Source organism: Periplaneta americana, chromosome 8, assembly GCF_040183065.1.
Source record: "Periplaneta americana isolate PAMFEO1 chromosome 8, P.americana_PAMFEO1_priV1, whole genome shotgun sequence".
In the NCBI taxonomy this organism is placed as follows: Eukaryota; Metazoa; Arthropoda; class Insecta; order Blattodea; family Blattidae; genus Periplaneta; species Periplaneta americana.
The window spans coordinates 84161028-84181641 of record NC_091124.1 but is presented as its reverse complement, the minus strand read 5'-3'; the positions used below and the strand labels follow the sequence as shown (position 1 = coordinate 84181641).

The window sequence follows — 20614 nt, the reverse complement described above, 5'->3', positions numbered from 1 at the left end:
TTTTAAATGATCTAAACATATAGAGTGTAACTGAATTCAATACCCAGACTTCTAGGGATGATAGAAGAGACCAAAACAAACGTTTTTGTTAAATGGCTATGGGTCTGAAACTAATTATTGATTGACAAAACCAGAAACTGTAAAGAATAAACACGGACCAGCTACAGTTGTAACTTTACTTATGACACTCATGTTTCAAACCCTTTTCAATTTGTAATCCTTTACAAAAACTGTTCAAAAGTGCGGCCTCCTACTTCAATACAAACTCTGCAACGACGTGTCATTGCCTGTTGTACTCGTTCAAAGAATCCAGGTGTGTGCTGTAGAGGCTCAGCAGCTGCAACCGAGCGATGAGCTCTTCCTCCGATTCAATTGGAGTCTCGTACACCAGCATCTTCAAGTCCCCTACATACAAAAGTCAAATTGGGTGAGGTCGGGAGAACGAGCAGGTCATCCAATGGGTTCACCGCGGCCAATCCACTGCTCACCGAATCTGTGGTTCAAAATATGTTCTCGGACTTCACGAAAGAAATGAGGCGTTGCAGCGACATGTTGAAACCACAACCGACGTCGAATATCAAGAGGAACGTCTTGGAGGAGCTTTGGCTATGCATTCTCCAGGAACCGCAATACAGGTTATCAGTCAAACGTAAGGAAGCATGTACGGCTCAATAAAGTTATCCCCAACAATACCTGTTCAGATGTTAACAGCAAATCGTTGTTGGTGTGAACGGATGAAGGTGGCGTTAGGATTTTCACCTGCCCACTGTTGTTGGTTGTGCAAATTGACTATTCTATCTTGGTTAAAGGATGCTTCGTCGGTGGAAAACAAACCGTCAAAAACCAGGTTCCATAGCGCATCTCTGCAGGTACCATTGACAAAACAAGTGAGCTGTTCCATCTCTCTATTCTCAATGAACAATAATGCACTGCGTGATCACAGCACAAGCATTGGACTCTGCCGTCATGGTATGTTTACTATTTAATGTATATCAGTAGTGATTTTGAAGCATGAGTGTCGTAAGTAACGTTACAACTGTAGTCCTTATTCCTTAAAGTACAGTAGAGTTTGTGGTTTTGTCACTCAATAATTAGTTTCAGACCCATGGTCATTAAAAAAACGTTTTTGTCCCTTCTATCATCCCTAGAAGTTTGGGTATTGAATTTAGTTACACTCTGTATAATCAAATGTGGCCGAACATACGGTGCGTGAGTTAAAAGAAATGTTTGTTATTTTTTTAATGCTGTTTTCACGACTTCAAAATTCCAAGCAGTTTATTGATTAAAAAAAGCTCCTTGCACAACAGTTATTGTAAAATTTGCCTGTAACTTCTCACAGAGTTCAATAAAATTAAATGCAGTGAATACGCAGAACTACCCCGTGAATAACTTCATTGATGAACGTATTATCTCCGGAAATTTTCAAAATTCTGCAAGAATCCCCAACGCGAATCTATGTGACTTCTGCTGTGGGGATATCCGAAAGATCGCGTCTACGGGACATGTTCATTCTCTGCCTGATGAAGGCCAGCATACAGCGACAGTCACTCAGATTCCACCAGAACTTTTGCGAGAAACTCCTGACCACACCGGTTTACGGATCCAATATATCGCCGCGTTTTGAAAATATTTTCTAACAGTCAGTTGATGGTTGAGTTTTTAACATACACCTCTCTCCCGTGTTTTACCTTTTCTGCATAGGTCCTCTTCCTATCTGTATTTTCTGTACCATTTCCAAATGTTGATTTCTTTTGCAATGCCACATTGTCGTCTGGTGGCTAACATACTACTACTATACTTATTGGCTTTTAAGGAACCCGGAGGTTCATTGCCGCCCTCATATAAGCCCGCCATTGGTCCCTATCCTGAGCAAGATTAATCCAGTCTCTATCATCATATCCCACCTCCCTCAAATCCATTTTAATATTATCTTCCCATCTACGTTTCGGTCTCCCCAAAGGTCTTTTTCCCTCCGACCTCCCAACTAACACTCTGTATGCATTTGTGGATTCGCGCATACGTGCTACATGCCCTGCCCATATCAAACGTCTGGGTTTAATGTTCCTAATTATGTCAGGTGAAGAATACAATGCGTGCAGTTCTGTGTTGTGTAACTTTCTCCATTCTCCTGTAACTTCATCGCTCTTAGCCCCAAATATTTTCCTAAGCACATTATTCTCAAACACCCTTAACCTTTGTTCCTGTCTCAAAGTGAGAGTCCAAGTTTCACAACCATAAAGAACAACCGGTAATATAACTGTTTTATAAATTCTTTCATATTTTTTGACAGAGGACTAGATGGTAAAAGCTTCTCAACCGAATAATAACAGGCATTTCCCATATTTATTCTGTGCTTAATATCCTCCCGAGTATCATTTATATTTGTTACTGTTGCTCTCGGGTATTTGAATTTTTCCACCTCTTCAAAAGATAAATGTCCAATTTTTATATTTTCATTTCGTACAATATTCTCGTCACGATATATAATCACATACTTGGTGTCTAAAATATTGTACCTAATTTTGTTTCTAGCGTAAATCGCTTTCGTATTGTCTTATTAGCATATCTACCAAATATCATTACAATTCACACTGGGTCATAGTAAGTAGCATTACTTTAGTTGTAACACCTGTTATGCAATATTTTATTATCGAGAGAGAAAGGGAGAGAGAGAGAACGAGAGAGGGAGAGAGAATATCATTCGTGAAATAGGCCTAATGTAAATAGTGGTCGTGTTGCGGAAGTCGTCGAATTAATAAGAATTGTTCTTTAAGCTTACCTTCTCTTCTTCCTTCAAGAATGGAAGTCACTGTCCTCACTGCATTCTCAACCTGGTCATCTTGCGTGACATCCAATTGTATTATCTTTAATTTATCTGAGCAAGAGCGCTGAAGTTCCTTAGCTCCTTCACCCTCGGAAAAGAGACACCCGGCAAATACCAGGACCCCAAGAGCGTCCAACTTCTTTGCAAACATGTGGCCAAATCCTGTGTCACAACCTGTTTATCAATTAATATACATATAACACACAACTCGTTTAATTATTTTAATAGCTGTGTATTTGAAAACGAATGAACTAAGTGTTACAAATTAAAAAGGTGCGTGTAGGATATTAATACAAACATTTTTGGTTAAAAAATTAGTGTTCTATTACGTTCTATTTGAACGGTAGGACCAGTCGAAACACCGGGATCTTATGAGTGTGTGTAACATTTGGTTTCACTTGGAGTAGCTATCAAAATCCCGTCATATGGCAGCTGATTTCTGTTTTTGTGATGTGATAAATTAGTAATTCAACCAATAATTGGTCCAATTCTATAAAAGTACTTAGTGCAAAATATAGTTATATTATTTTCTGTTGTAGTGATGATCTTTAACTCACATACTAATAAGATTATAATATTTCGTCACTGAGGCAAAAGTTTGTCTATAGTAACCCAGCTGGGGGTTTTGATTTATCTGGAGAAAATCAAAACTCGAGTGGTATTGAGTTGACTGTTACGCGATTAGAAGAAAGTAGGATACAGATTAGAAGAAATAAAGCACTCTGATACAATTAAATATTAATTGACTTACAAAAATACTAAACTGTCTTAAATATGTATTATTGTGTCATTTCATCATTACAAATATTACGCTAGATGGCAGTAGTGTGTTAAGATTAGATGTTCTCTTGTTACCAGTTGTGCCAACTATACATCTTCATTGAACTCTATGGACGATTAGGGGAGAGTCGGGTAGTATCTGACATCGGGTAATATCGGACAGTGAGTTTCTTTCATCTACCACACGATGATAGTACCTGATTAACATGGTTACGTTTCTGTGATGTCGCATAGATAAACGTAACCATGTCATTCAGGTACTACCATATGGTGGTAGATGAAAGAAACGCACTGTCCGTTATTACCCGATGTCCGATACTACCCGACTCTCCCCTACTAGTCAAAAAGGTTTTGTTGATTCAGTTTCATTTTTATTAAAACAGTTTTATTCCACTTCAATTATCAATATAATATTAAATAATCTCTTATACTTGACTATACATAATCTCATACAGCAGAAGCTATAACATAACTTAAATAATATAAAAATTATAAATGATAGAAAAGTTTCAATTAAGGATGATGAAATAGACATGAATCATTTTAGAAGGTACAATTATTGAAAGTACAATGTTGACAAAGAAACTAAGGCTAGGGAGGTGGTAAAATTGTAGGATAAACAGCCATAAGTGGTTAAAACACGTCGTTCCGTACTGTTTTATTGGTTAAATGTAGTATGACGTAGTATAAGTGTAATATTCCTAGGAAAAAAAAATTGTAGCGATATCCTGTGGAGTAACGGTCAGCGCGTCTGACCGCGAAACCAGGTGGCCCGGGTTCGATTCCCGGTTGGGGCAAATTACCTGGTTGAGATTTTTTCCGGGGTTTTCCCTCAACCCAATATAAGCAAATGCTGGGTAACTATCGGTGCTGGACCCGGGACTCATTTCACCGGCATTATCGCCTTCATTTCATTCAGATGCTAAATAATCTAAGATGTTGATAAAGCGTCGTAAAATAACCTACTAAAATAAAAAAAAATGCCCAATGCGAAACGCAGATCTCGCTCCGCAATATTTGAGGGACATAGCATCAAAAGACACATATTATACAAGCATGTATTAGTGAATGAAAAATGTTTGTGTTGGTATCCTACAGTCATGACATCATGACACATCCTTCATATTTCATTAATTCCAAAATAAATACTGTATAATATACAGAGTGCCTGAGCAGAAAAGGGTCATATCTTGATGACACGAGCGTGATAGTGTCAGCGATTCTGAAGGAGATACGTTATACAATGACATGTTTTGTTGTCAAAGGATTTCGCGATACAACTATTTAAAAATCAATGGCAAAATATTCTCGTTTTGTTTCTCAGCATAATTATTCGTTCATTGATGCGAATGCAACCAAAACGACATTAGGTTGTAGTATTGTCTTTGTTTCCACTTGAATGCACACTTCACTTGCACATGGAAGAATGGAGTGATGATGATGAGTCTTATCATTCTAGCTTGCCTATCTGAAGCCTGATGTTTCATTTGCAACATGGGCTGATGTGCACTTTCAACACAATGGGGTCCCCGAAGATCCCGTCTGCCAGTAATGCAATATCTACCTACATGAAACGTATCTTGGGTGTTGGGTCGGTCGTGGCGGTGTCATTCCTTGGCCACTAAGGTCACCCGACCTTACTCCATTCGATTATAATTTTTTTCTCTTGGTTATTTAATGACGCGATATCAGCTACTACCTTATTTAGCGTCGTTGGAATTGCCGATAGCGAAATGATATTTGATGAGATGAGGCCAAGGATTCGTCATAGATTACCTGACATTCGCCTTAGAGTTGGGGAAAATCTTGGAAAAAACCCAACCAATTAATCAGCCCAATCGGTCTCTCAATACACTATGTCGTAGCCTCTATTTTCTTTCTTTTCTCCTGTAGGTGTCCTCCCTATCGTTCCGATCATCCATCATCAAAACAAGTATATTTTTGTGAGTTTACTTAGTCACGCTAAAGTGACTTTTCATGGTCTCTTTTTTTCTGCTTTCAGGAAGCAATAGGTCAGCTCTACCTTCCTGGCTCGTCAGCAGCTAGAATTCGTCGGTATGTAAGTAATGTTAATTTTTTTAGGGTCCATATTTTCAAAATTAAAAATCCTTACTTGGCAAGCCAATTCTTCCTCGGCTAACAATTTTTTTTCTTTTTGCCAGAATTGCTACTTTCATTACTTATTATTCAAATAGACTTTTTTTTATTATGTGTTCGTTATTCATTGTATTTACGTAATTTACGTCATTGTGTTATCTGCATTGATTTTATTAACAACTAACTTTTAAAATGCTCTCCTGTAAATATACTGTATTTTAAACTAACTTTATCACGAAAAATAATTGAGATGTCGACATATAATTTATATGGTAGATAGCTGTGAAGTAGCAGAATTCAATGCAACAAAAATCTCAATTTTGGTTAAAATGTCAGATAGAACCTTGTCATTCTGAGCTCGCGATATGTTGAATTTGGGGAATCCACATTATTCTGGAACTTGAAATTTCCAACGTTTCGGAACTACATACAAGTACCGTAATCAGGACAAAAGGTAAGACCAGAGAGGTTGCCTACTCTGTTGGATTCGTTACGACAGGATAATCCGGATGACTGAGCAAAGTTTCTAGTTGGCTATTAGGAAACTAATTGTTGAAGTCAAATGAGGTATTCGGGGGAGAAAAAAAAGAGAACATGTTTTACAATATAAGATTATGTGAAACACAACTATGAATAAATGATTCTGGGTTAATAATACTAATTATTAACATCATTAGCACGCAGAAGAAAAATCTGAGTAATTATCTATAAAAAGTGTAGTTGATAATCGGTGTAATATTACCCATGACGCAATAGAAAGCCAAGAAGGCGTGTTTTTTCTCAAGCCAAGATAATACTTAGATAACATGAACATGCATTATTACAAATACATGCAGAATGTGGGTTATAACTATAATTAATTCTGAATTAATAAGGCTAATTATTATTTATATTACATTAACACAGAGAATAAAAATCCAGTCATTGCGTTTCGAAACTAAGGCCGTGTCTCAAAGCTCAAGTCGATACTACTAGCAACTAGGTGACTTGTAAACTACACACTATAGAGCTTTGGATATGTACTGTATTCCTGAATCACTGCCTTCTTCAAAGACTACTTTTACTAAAAACCATGACGTCACGGTGCAGCACTGAATTAATAAGGCAGTGTTCTAATGCAGTTTCATTACCAAATAAAATATGTGCCTTGAAATTTGAGGAAGATTCGACAATTTTTAAGTTCACAGCTATCAGAAAACCTCGGTTGATGAGTTTTAAACGACGCGTGCTTATGTGTTGCGCGAAAACTCTGAGAAGGATGCGAGACTGTTTGTGAGGACGAAGGTTAATCCTTTCCTCCTTTACTGCAGTTAACATTCATAGACAACAGCGCACTAGCGGCCAGAGAAAGAAGCAGAGTTTCAAAGCAAGTAAATAAACGGACAGGGAGGAGATCTTCCTCTGATTCTGAGGATGGCGGGAAATAGTGCAGCAGACAGAAACCGATTGGTCGTGCAGCAAGCTCGCTACCGCTGCCATGTAGCGATATTGCATTCAACCAGACTATCTTAATATATAAAAGTGAATGTGGGTAAGTATGTATGTTCTCTATACAAATATACACGCTTTGACCGATATGTGCCAAAGTTTGCACATTTAACTTTCATAACCAGGAGAAAAACATAGGCTATATTAACATTATGCAAATGGACGTTAAATTAATTAAAAATTAAAAATAAAAACAAATACGAGCAAACATTCATGTATTATACTAAAATGCAATCTTCTATAGTCAATTGTTTTTATTATTTCTGTTGTATTCAACATCGACTTTCACGAGGCCATGGAAATTATAACACGAAATTAAATAACATTGTTGATACACATCATGGAGGCTAAAACTATATAATTCATGCAATAAGTATCTTTACGCAATCCAGGACCGTATTATGAATTTCTCTATGCTGTTGTAGATAGTGAGCATACTGTGTTTTATCCAACTGAATTCTAGAATTCTTTCAAACTACAAGGATTGCTAACACATAATTTACTTACGGTAATACTGAATAACCAGAAGTACTATTGCGAAATATTGACTCATCAAAATTATCCACCAACATGAATTGGCGTGAAGAACTCATGCGAAACGTAATAGAAATGGCAATATTAACTGGAAAAACGAAAGGAGAAGATGTTTTTATCTCACGTATTGCCATGATTGCCATTCGATTTTAAGCAACTGAAATTTCCAGTGCGACTAGCATTTGTAATGACCATATTAAAATGAAGCTCAAGGACAGTAGCTCAAAGTTGCAGACATTGACTTAAAAACTGCGTGTATTTCACATCCTCGACTATATTTTATACAAAGAAGAGGAAAAAAATATATTACACATATCAAAAAGCAATTCAATGACATTTCTGTCATGTTGCTAATGTAATATGTGAATGTACGTAAGCCGACTGAAAATAGCACTGTATTAATTCTAAAATATACGTCTCTCAAAATATTGTTGTTCACGTCCGAAAATATGTTACTGCGAAATTCTATCTGTATAATCATGTTGCAAATGTAGTATGTTATGCGTTGTGGAAATAACAATCTCTTAATTTCTAAAATACCGTTAAGCCTATACGTCTCTAAGAATATTAGTCTTTATGCTAAAAAATGACTTATTGCAGTTTATATTGTATCTGTATTCTGTGTGTAAAATAAGAATTAATATAATATGTTCTGAATTTGTGAGATATAGTTTTCCAAGTCATATTAAAAAAACTGGGTATGATATAAGTGGGTGCACAGCGGTCAAGGGATAATAAATATTTCAATATAAATTAAATTATATATTGATTCGATGCTGAAATTGATCAGAAAGAGGAAAGGGAATCATATTTTCGTTGGGTTTTACTTTCTTCATGATTTGATTATTCTATTATTTTATTTGTATATCTGGCTGTGTGGAAGAGAAGGCCTAATGGCCTTAGCTACATAAGAATAAATAAATAAATGAACGAACGAACGAACGAACAAACAAAGGAACAAATTAAAAAAACCACTGAACGTCATGCACATGATGACATATTTTGTTTCCTGTGCCTGATTTAAAACTGTTTTAAATTGAGTTAACGCTGGCAGACATTTCGCTAAGGAGTTCATCAATTCATGTAAGTGACGTTAAGTAAAGATTAATCTTAGCTTAGTAAAGACAATTCTTTTTGGTTGTCAATAGTTAGGATTTCGAGATTTCCGAAAATGTAATAATCAGTTTAAATAAAAATAGAAGCAGAAAGGAAAACCCGTGTAGCGCCAGGTGTTTTCAGCTAGTAGATAATATGATGTTAATAAAATAGTACCGGAAGCATTAATTTAAAAATATTTTATGAGAGTTCTATTCTGTAGTACTCTAATATAACAGGGTTTACATGGGTTATAAAACGTGCAATACTCATTTCTTTCTAAAAAGTAGTTTGAAAGTGATTTTTGTAAATAAATTTGCCTCTGTGATTGTTGCCGTTTTTTCGGATCACTATGCATTGTTCGGAGTCTTTCACCATAAATCTTCTTTATACTGTGAAAAAAGCAACGAAAAATTTAGTCAGAGTTTGTTACCAAAGCCAGATCTCATTTGGCATTCGCAGTGACACAACCGTTTCGCGTGGGGAACTATCGAAGATAATTATGCCAATGTGATAGGGGTAGAGACGGGAGAGTTAGAGGTAGGGAAGAGTTGGGGGTAGGGAGGGGGGAGTTTGGGGGAATTAGGGTAAGGTGGGGGAGGGAGGGGGAGTTGGGGGAGGGATGGGAGAATTAGGGTAGGATGGGGGAGTTGAGGTAGAGAGGGGGGAGTTAGAAGTATGGATGAGTTCGGGTAGGGAGGGGGGAGTTTTTTTTTGGAGTTGTGAAGGGAAGATTGGCCATTTTGCTCTTGTCAGGCGTAATCACGTTTTGGCACCATTAGGCTCACTCACGAGGCTCCTCTGACGATCTTTACATAATATTATAATTCGTGTTTATATAGTAAAGTTAGGCAACGCGCAGCATATGCAAGAGATAAAAATTATATAAGTGTTGCAAATTTTTGTTACATTTAGATGCAGATGCAGATGAATGAAAACGTAGTTGTCCATAGTAAGTTGGCATATCAAAGAAGTTTCGTTTTGCTTTCATCTGAATGTAATAAATAGCTTGTTGAATCCCTTTCCTAGTAGTCGTATGATATACTATCATTTTCGATGAAAGGAAAGCACAAAATGATTTGACTTCACATTGTTCAATAGTGATCTTTAACCTCCCAGAAGCCATCGGCGTGGTTCAGGTGGTAGCGCGTTTGCCTGCTGATCCGGAATTACGCTCAAGCATGGGTTCGATTCCCGCTTGGGCTGATTATCTGATTGTTCCTCCGAGGTTTTCCTCAACCGTAAGACGAATGTCAGGTAATCTATGGCGAATCCTCGGTCTCATCTCGTCAATTGCCAACTCGCTATCACAAATTCCATCGACACTAAATAACCTAGTAGTTCATAGAGCGTCGTAAATATAACCAGTTAAAAAAAATTAACGTCTCAGCATTGGCTTGCATAATTCCAACGGCGGGTGCCAGTAATTCTGTACCTATCATCCTGCTTTTTCGCTCGTCTTAATATATAAAAGTGAATGTGGGTATGTAGGGTAAGATTGCCTACATCGCACCACTTTAGCATTTATAATTTTTATTGAACAATACAGTTTTCATTTTCTACATTCCTTTACAGAGATACATTCCCAGAACATTTACCTTTCGTGTAAAAAAGAATCCTTGAATTTGATTTAATATTTTTCAATTAGAATGACATTTTCGGAACACTTGTCAGTGGTGCCATTTAGGCAACTAGTTTCCTAAATAGCACCTGCGGTTTCTTAAATCGCACCTTTTTATCTGTAGGGAACAGGATGAAAGAAATCGTTTAATATTGAACATATTGAACAATATTTTATATGAATAATTTAATAAATGAAAATTGAAAAAAATAGAGTATAAATTACCTATTATTTAAACTGCCTGAATGCGCTTTTTTGTTACACATTTGCCATGTGCTTCACCAGGCAGTTCAGACTGTAAACTGCGTCACCTTTTCTCCACGATTATCTTGAAGCCACTGAAGAATTGCTTCATGATATACGCTATCTGAAATGGCTTGAAGATAGAAACATCTAAAGGCTAGGCCTATGACTATTATGACGAGGAAGCAAAAGCAAGAGCACACCATTTTCCTGAGATAATCTAACAGATTCTAATTTTTTGGAATGGATCGTATAGGTGGACATAAAGAAGCATTTTTTTCTATGGCAGGTTTATTGGCAAATAAAATGTTTTAGCTATTCGACAAATAGTTCACTGTTGATGTAACCTGACTCAGAGCAAACAACTAACGATCCTGGAGAAGCACCAGCTGATAATGTAGGAAGCACTCTTTGACGTTTAAAAATTATCAAAGGTGGCACAAAATACCTGGTGCGCTTGTACAACATACACTTGTTGTATAAATACCCTTCTCATCACTTGATATTGCACCCACCTGATGCATTCCTCGTTTAGCTAAAATTTTTGGGGACTTCTTTTGTAAGGTTAGAATTGCTACAGTTGCTCATATCGCACCGGTGCGAATTAGGCACCTACAAAGTGGTGCGAATTGAGAAATTACGTCATAAGTTATTATTTCCTTCATTCTAGCCTATAATCACCACATGTTCGAAAATCGTACGAAGTTAAATGTTCTTTAATATTTCCTTAAACCAGTAACATCTTAAGTTTATGGATTGCTTTGAATACAAATACGTTATTTAGTTACAAAATGTTAGCTAAATATACATCCATCTGAGCGATTATATTAGATACACTATCACCACGCTGCAGACACAAAGAAGTGGCAGAAATCAAGTGACATGGTGGAAGTTCATGTGGTAGATTGTAACAATACCATTAAATGCCACATCACTACAGTAGGTAACTTGTTTTAAACTAGCAGTGGTGCCATTTACTGTAGGAAGCGGTGCGATTTATGCCATTCTACCCTACGTATGTGTGTAATTTCTCAATACAAATATACACGCTTTGACCGATGTGTCCCAAAGTTTGTACATTAAACCTTCACAACCAGGAGAAAAGCTACATTAAAATTGTTCTTTTTCTTGAAGAAGAGGAATTCCCTGGGTGTCTAGAGTCTGGAAATTTGTATGAATGTGAGTGTGATTGTGAGTGTGCGGGGTTAATATTAATTAACCAATCATCACAAGTATAAAAATACATCAGGACTGTCGCTGGGCAGTAACCTGAACACACGTTTCAGCGTCACATTGTTGACAAGTAACTCCATCTGTTAGCACAACCATAAAGCATCTAATAGATGCTATAAAGTCAACAACAACGAAAAAAAAATGTTCAAATGGACGTTAAATTAATTAAAAAATATATAAATGAATAGGATCAAATATTCATGTATCACATTAAAATGCAAAATCTTCTACAGTCAATTGTTCTTTATTATTGTCTGTTGTATTCAACATCGACTTTCACGAGGCCATGGAAATTATAACACGAAATTTACATTGTTGATACATCATGAAGGCTAAAGTCTAGAATACAATAAGTATATTTATACAGTCCAGGACCGTATTATGAATTTCTCGATGCAGTTGTACATACATAGTGAGCAGGTTGTGTTTATCCAACTGAATTTTTTGAAACCACAGGGATTGCTATCACATAATTGAACACCTAATTTTGAATCACCAATAGTACTATCAAATACCTTACTATAATAATACCGGACAGCTGTATACTAGCAGCATTGGCGTGAGTGCGAAAAATCGCGGACCTGACATCTAGCGCAGAGGGATGGAATTACGTCCACATATACAAATATAAACATAGCGAGATTCGGACTCTTGTTTAAAACGTGAGTTACTAATGTGGAATTATATATGAAACACTTAAGAAATGTTTAATAATATTTAATGTAAAATTATTATCTTATATCAAAGCTGCATATTATGAAAAATATTGCATACTTCATATTACTTTCCGTAATTAATTGTTACATATTTTTTCTTTGGTTTACCGGGACAAAATCAATCTGATATTAGGAATGAATTTACAGTAATGTTTTATATACGCATTGCTGACAACTGCAAAGATAAAATTGATAGTAATCTGATGCTTGTAATAATTAGTAAAGGCATGTGGACAACAATAAAACTTAATTTGATAAAACCTTAAAATCCAATACATTTTAACTTCTATTTATTTATTAAGTCTAAATAAAAAAAACTAATTTGTACTTTTCTATCAGCACAAAGACGAAGGAATTAGGCCTACCACAAAGTCGACCGTGGGCCTACTAAAGAATGTTGTTGACTTACGTTTTATGAACTGTCGGAAATCGAAAGTACGACTTGGAGCAATTTGTAATGGTGCAATTGTCACAATTATAAACAGCACATATACACCCTGACATTTTAACACTAGTACTAATTCATAAAACTATTAACAAATTAACTAGCCCAGCAACAATATACATTGCAGTTGATTACAGCTTGTTTCGCGAGTATCTCCATCCCGGCAGGTAGGTAGCAGCACCATCGTCGTTCGCACGTAAAATTGCTAGCTGTCCGGTATTATTATAGTAAGGTATTTGGTACTATTGCGGAAAATATTGACCCACCAAAATTATGCAATGGATTGAGAATTAGTGGGGAAAAAAACTAATGAAAAACGTAATACAAGTGACAATATCAACTGTCAAAACGAAAGATGTTTTTAATCTATGTATTCCTATGATAAACACTAAAATGCCTTTCGATTTTAAGCAACTGCAATTTCAATGCGACTAGCATTTGTAATGGCCATCTATTAAAATGAAGCTCAAGGACATTCACTCAAAGTTGCACACATTAACTTAAAAACCTGCGTGTTTTTCACATATCAAACAGCGCTTCTATGAAACTTTTGTCATGTTGCTAATGTAGTATGTGACTGTACGTAAGTCTACTGAAAATAACACTGTATTAATTCTAAAATATACGTAGGCTATTGTTATTCATGTCCGAAAATTTATTACTGCGAAATTCTATCAGTATAATCATGTTGCCAATGTATGTTATGCATTGTGGAAAGAACAATCTCTTAATTTCTAAAATACTGACATACCTCTCTCAGAATATTAATCGTGATGTTAAAAAATGACTTACTGTGAGTTTATATTGTATCTGTATTATGTGTATAAAAATAATATAATTAATATGTTCTGAATTTGTGACATACAATTTCTCAAGTCATAATTAAAAAAAATCTGGGTATTATATAAGCGGGCGTACAGCGATCAAGGGGTAAAAAAATATTCCAATATCAATTAAATTATATATGTATATATTCATTTTTTTGTACGACCGATACAGAGAGAAATTTTGGCTCACGATGGCACCCACGAGTTCAAACTGGGAACAAGGGAATTCCTTGTTCATCGTCAGCTGTCTCTGAAATTTAAGTGAAAGCATACATAGACATGAAGTTAGCCTACGTGAAATGTATGTCAGCACAGCATAAATCAATGTACAGATCTTATAATTACTTTATATCTGCTTCTGTGCAACGTCACATTTGCGGTGAGGAGGAAAAGACACGGCAGAAAGATTGTAACGATTTTTAACATGCTGACTCCCACGACTAAGATAAGCCATTTGAAATTTGACAGTCACTGACCGGCAGAGATAACATATAAGATATGTAGAACATTGAGTTTACGTTAAGTGGGCGTATAGGGACCGAGGAGTGTGTTTTTGTTTTTCTGAACTTCAAGGCAATGGTGGAGGTGTGCTGCGGACAAGAAAGATTGGGCAAGAGCTGTAAGAGAGGCCAGGGTCCTTCATGGACTGTAGCACCAGAAGAATGGAGAATGAAAATCAAAGAAATGCTAACTCGTTTAACGTTTGTGTGGTTGTAGCCTGTATATATTTTAGTTTGGTTTTATTTTATTTATAATTTGATTTTCTATTATTTTATTTGTATTTCTGGTGATGTAGAAGAGAAGGTCTGACGGCCTTAACTACGCCAGAATAAATAAACACACACACACACACATATACATACAAATTAAAAAAAAACATTTGAACGTATGGCACGTGATAAAATGTTTTCTTTCGTTGCCCGACCTACAGTTGTTTTAAATTGAGTTAATCCTTTCCGGCATTTGGCTAAGAAGTTCATTAATTCATGTAATTGATACTATGATGGACGAGGAAATCTTAGTAAAGACAATTCGTTTTGGTTGTCTATAGTTGAGTTTCTGAGATTTCCGAAAAGTCTAACAACCAGTTTAATTTAAAAAAAGGGGGGGGGGGACAACCCGAGCACGCCGGGTGCTTTCAGCTAGTAACATATAGGAGGCACATAGGCGGAGAGAGAAAAGTTTCCTTGGGGGGGGGGCAAAGCAAAATTATAGAATCTCAATATAACGAGATTATGGGGGACATCATTTATCTTCTCCCCCCGTTATAGCTTGACCTTGGTACAGGTTATCGGAATAGATCTTTTAATAAAGGTACAGTACTGTAAAATAAAGTAAAATTGTAACAAAATACGAGTATACAGACAATTTTTCTTTTTTTTTTTTTTTCCTCTTGTACAGAACTGAGGCACCCGAAGGCTTGTACTGCAGCCTGAGGCTTATTGTGCTTACCACTCCTATTTTGTGAATGATTGGGTAGACGAAAGGCAACGCTCTTGTACAAGTACAGCACGCCGCTCCATGAACTTTACCCGGGCAATTGTATGGATAATGATATGTAAATTAATTATGGCGAAATGAGCCCGAGGTCCAACACCGAAAATTACCCAGCAATTATGCTTCAATTGGTTGAGGAAAAACCCCAACCAAGTAAATTGTCCCAAACAGATTTTGAACCTGGGGCCGCTTGTTTCATGGCCAGATGTGCTAACCGTTACTCCACAGCGGTGGACCAAATTTACATTAATTTACTTTATCTATTTATCTAAAAAAGCAAGATATCATATGAAATGTAAATTGTAATAATTATTTTATTTAATCTCGTTTTTAAGTTTACACATTATGCCGGGATCACTTTTCTTTTTACTGCATTATTGTGCAGTATGTTACTCATATTTCTCCAAGTGCCTGCTTGAACACCTGCAGAGTTCTAACACATCAGTAAAGGCTGTTAGAAAAAAACAAAACATTACAGTGCTTCCGTTCCTCAAATGAGGTACAGAAATTCTTATACATTCAGAAATTTAAAAGAAATATTATAGTCCAGACACAAAATCGGAAGACAGTAATTCGTCAATTTAAGCACAGAAACTTAATCACAAACAAAAGCAAGAAAAATCATTTGAAATCAATATTTTCTATCGTTAATAGAAACAAAAAAAGAGTTCGGCCAAGTATAGAGGAGCAGTGCCCCCCCATGCCCTCCATAACGTCGCCTATGAGGAGGCATAATAAAAAGAGTTTTAAATTATAAATCAAGTATTATTCATTGCATTTTATTCATGGTTTGAAACTTTCGACTATATTTGTAAGTTAAGGTCGGGTTTATATAAAATAAAAAGGAAGTAGTTCTACGTTAGTAGCTACTATCGCAGATATTTTGGCCCCTGAAATTCACTTCCATTCATTGTCTACTAGTCAGGACAACAGCCAAGTTGTCAGTTTTGTACAAATATATTTGAAATTGAAAGTACTGCAAACGACATTATTTTTAACATAAAAAAATAATCGGCCACCGGCAGCTCACTTAAACCTTAAATGCTAAACAATAATAGTAGTGTAACTTTACAAGAACTGACATCCTTCAAAACCATATGTTAATGAACTTGTAAAATGTTCATGTGGCAACACAGACCACGTGGGTGAGTGCAGTGTTCTCGCTTTCCTAACAGAATATTTCCCATACCCACTTCCGTAAAACGGTTCCGGTTACGTGTTAGTAGCTGGTCTCTTCCAACACGTGTGATTCTGTAGTGTTCGCGAAAAATGTTGCGAGGTTGTGAATTTCCTTGTAATTATTAATTTGTGCAATTATTCAACAATGATTAGAAGTGAAAATATACTATATTTTGGACAATTTAGGAAACTCAGTTTACAAGAACAGATTATTGCTATACAAAAAGGAAGGCCAACGCCAACACTACCTGGTCTTATAAGAAAGTGTCAATTTATACTGTTAACTTCTTTCCTCCTCTTAAGAAATATGCAGGAGCTGCCACTGATATTTACATTATTTTACTTCCAGAGTAGCTTCAGATTTCATAACCCCAATTGCTGATTGAGGCATCTATGTTTGTTTAGTGAAGGTCAACAATCAAGCAAGCATTTTCGTTTACTAGCTACTACGGACTTGATTGCTATGCACTATGTAGCTTTGGATAATGACTTCTGATGTCACATCCAGCTTTTTAGACGACTGTCTAGTTCACTTCAGCTGAAAATGTAGCTTAGAGACCGTTGCTTACGAGATTATAATCTCGTAAACAACGTTAGAGACACGGCCTAAGTAGTTCGTATGATCTGTGGTGTATTACCCATCGTGCAACCACACGGCCCATTACTTCATGGATGTTACATAATGCAACAATAATAATTAATTTAACTGATATTAGGAAAGAAATACAGTCGAATACACTGTTAATTTTGGGCTGTTAATTCCGAATTGTTATTTCTGCTTGGTATTGTGACTATTTCTGCTCGATCGCAATAGTTGAAAAATTTGAACTGAACTAAAAATATGTGGGTCATTGACAAAAAAGTAATCACCATTGCATCATGTGTTCCACCGAACTCATTCAAGAGGAAAGAAAAGGTGGAGCCACTGAGACATCCGTTAGTAACATGTTTATTAAGACAGCTGGCCATCTTTATGGATTTTAAATAACCATTTTTGGCTTCTGTCCTAGTTCATCTTTCTTATAATTATTTGAAGGGGGTTCATATTATTTTTCTGGGGTACGCCCTTGACTCTATGAGAAAGTGTCTTGCCCCCACCCTCCGCCGAAGTCTGCGCCAATGATCATTACACAAACCACCTTTGCATCAGATTTTCAAACTTGTGACTTTAAGCTTCAGTGCACCTGACGGACTTGCGGGGTTGCGTGTTTAAATGACCTCCAAGTACTCTGATGAGTGAGCCAATGCCATCGCTTTATCTAAAACTTGTCTGGTAATACTGTGGTAAAAACGTTTGCAGTTTTATGTAATGGTCACGTTGCATTAGTAATTTGGCCGATGTTTTGCCGGATTTGTTTAACAGAATGATAAAGGAAACCAAACCAGTTTGCTTTCTTGCCGTGCACTCCAGTCTGTAGTGTAATTTGATGCTAAGCACAACGCCATATTCCCCTCTTCCTTCAAAAATCTCTTCTCTCGTCATCTATTATTAATATGTTCAGTATCTCAATAGAGGCCTTTCTAACTGTAACAACACTTGAAGGATTACATAGGAAAAAACAGTAAATGTCACAATTCTGTTAGCGGTGATACCATTATCTAATTTACAAGCTTACTAGGAATTTTAGTGTTGTTCTCGCTGAAACTGGTAAACAGGAGGATTATCACCACGGATGCAGTAATTCTTTCATCATTTTTAATACGAATAATAATAAATTTTGCGTAGGCTATTATACTGAATTTTAATATTACCTCACCATTAACAGAAGAGTCACATTCATTGTTTTTCACCTCTACCCTTCAATTGCTCAATCATTTTAATGCACCCCATATGAAGTTCGATGAAAAACTGGTGAGAGCTATCGGAGATAAGGGCTGAAAAACAGGGGCAAATATGAGCAGTGAACGAAATAAACGCTAATAAGCTGTAGCTGAGAGCGCCTGTTAGCTTTCATACATTTGACTGCAGTACGATAACGCTTCGAGATTGAACATGACGAGATTCACTGCAGCTGAGAGCGCGGAGTTAGCTTTAATACATTTGGCTGTAGTACGATAGCACTTTGAGATTGAACTTGACGAGATTCACTGCAGCTGAGAGCGGGGTGTTAGCTTTAATACATTTGACTGCAGTATGATAGCGCTTTGAGAATAAACATGACGAGATTCACTGCAGCTGAGAGCGCGGTGTTAGCTTTAATACATTTGACTGCTGTACCATAGCACTTTGAGATTAAACATGACGAGATTCACTGCAGTTAGAGCGCGGTGATAGCTTTCATTCATTTGACTGTAGTATGATAGCACTTTGAGATTGAACATGACGAGATTCACTGCAGCTAAGAGCGCGGTGATAGCATTCATACATTTGACTGTAGTACAATAGCACTTTGAGATTGAACATGACGAGATTCACTGCAGCTAAGAGCGCGGTGATAGCTTTCATACATTTGACTGTAGTACGATAGCACTTTGAGATTGAACATGACGAGATTCACTGCAGCTAAGAGCGCGGTGATAGCATTCATACATTTGACTGTAGTACGATAGCATTTTGAAATTGAACATGACGAGTTCCATTCCAGCTGAGAGCGCGGTGATAGCTTTCATACATTTCACTGTAGTACGATAGCACTTTGAGATTGAACATGACAAGATTCTCTGCAGCTGAGAGCGCAGTGCTAGCTTTCATACATTTGATTGTAGTACGATAGCACATTCAGATTGAACATGACGAGATTTACTGCAGCTGAGAGGGCGGTGCTAGCTTTCATACATTTGACTGCAGTATGATAGCACTTTGAGATTAGACATGACGAGATTCACTGCAGCTGACAGCGCGGTGATAGCTTTCATACATTTGACTGTAGTACGATAGCACTTTTAGATTGAACATGACGAGGTTCACTGCAGCTGAGAGCGCAGTGCTAGCTTTCATACATTTGACTGTAGTACGATAGCATTTTCAGATTGAACATTACGAGATTCACTGCAGCTGAGAGCGCGGTGATAGCTTTCATACATTTGACTGTAGTACGATAGCAAATTGAGATTGAACATGACGAGATTCACTGCAGCTGAGAGCGCGGTGATAGCTTTCATACATTTGACTGTAGTACGATAGCACTTTGAGATTGAACATGACGAGATTCACTGCAGCTGAGAGCGCGGTGCTAGCTTTCATACATTTGACTGTAGTACGATAGCACTTTGAGATTGAACATGACGAGATTCACAGCAGCTGAGAGCGCGGTGCGAGCTTTAATACATTTGACTGCAGTATGATAGCACTTTACGATTGAAGATGACGAGATTCATTGAAGCTGAGAGCGCGGTAATAGCTTTCATACATTTGACTGTAGTACGATAGCACTTTGAGATTGAAAATGTTTAGATTCATTGCAGCTGAGAGCACGGTGTTAACTTTAAATACAATTGACTGCAGTACGATAGCATTTTGAGAATGAACATTACGAGATTCACTGCAGTTGAGAGCGCGGTCCTAACTTTCATACATTTGACTGTAGTACGATAGCACTTTCAGATTGAACATTACGAGATTCACTGCAGCTGTCAGCGCGGTGATAGCTTTCATACATTTGACTGTAGTACGATAGCTCATTGAGATTGAACATGACGAGATTCACTGCAGCTAAGTGCGCGGTGATAGCTTTCATACATTTGACTGTAGTAGGATAGAACTTTCAGATTGAACATGACGAGATTCACTGCAGCTGAGAGCGCGGTGATAGCTTTCATACATTTGACTGTAGTACGATTGCACTTTGAGTATGAACGTGACGAGATTCACTGCAGCTGAGAGCGCGGAGATAGCTTTCATACATTTGACTGCAGTATGATAGCACTTTGAGATTGAACATGACGAGATTCACTGCAGCTGAGAGCGCGGTGATAGCTTTCATACATTTGACTGTAGTACGATAGCACTTTGAGATTGAACATGACGAGATTCACTGCATCTGAGAGCGCGGTCATGGCTTTCATATATTTGACTGTAGTACGATAGCACTTTTA

General features: G+C 36.9%; 1 protein-coding gene and 1 long non-coding RNA gene across 2 annotated transcripts in view; one reads left to right on the top strand and one right to left on the bottom strand.

Annotated features, from left to right (window-relative positions):
- The window catches only part of LOC138704835 (uncharacterized), a 412725-nt gene that overhangs the window by 46283 nt on the left and 345828 nt on the right, over nt 1–20614 (top strand). The window contains exon 2 of the long non-coding RNA XR_011333445.1: nt 5607–5663. This is a non-coding gene — a long non-coding RNA (uncharacterized lncRNA). The remainder of the gene's footprint in view (nt 1–5606; nt 5664–20614) is intronic.
- Nucleotides 1–20614, bottom strand: part of LOC138704833 (short-chain dehydrogenase/reductase family 9C member 7-like) — a 91890-nt gene that overhangs the window by 33584 nt on the left and 37692 nt on the right. The window contains exon 3 of the mRNA XM_069833139.1: nt 2780–2998. Coding sequence (XP_069689240.1) covers nt 2780–2998 — 219 coding nt within the window. The remainder of the gene's footprint in view (nt 1–2779; nt 2999–20614) is intronic.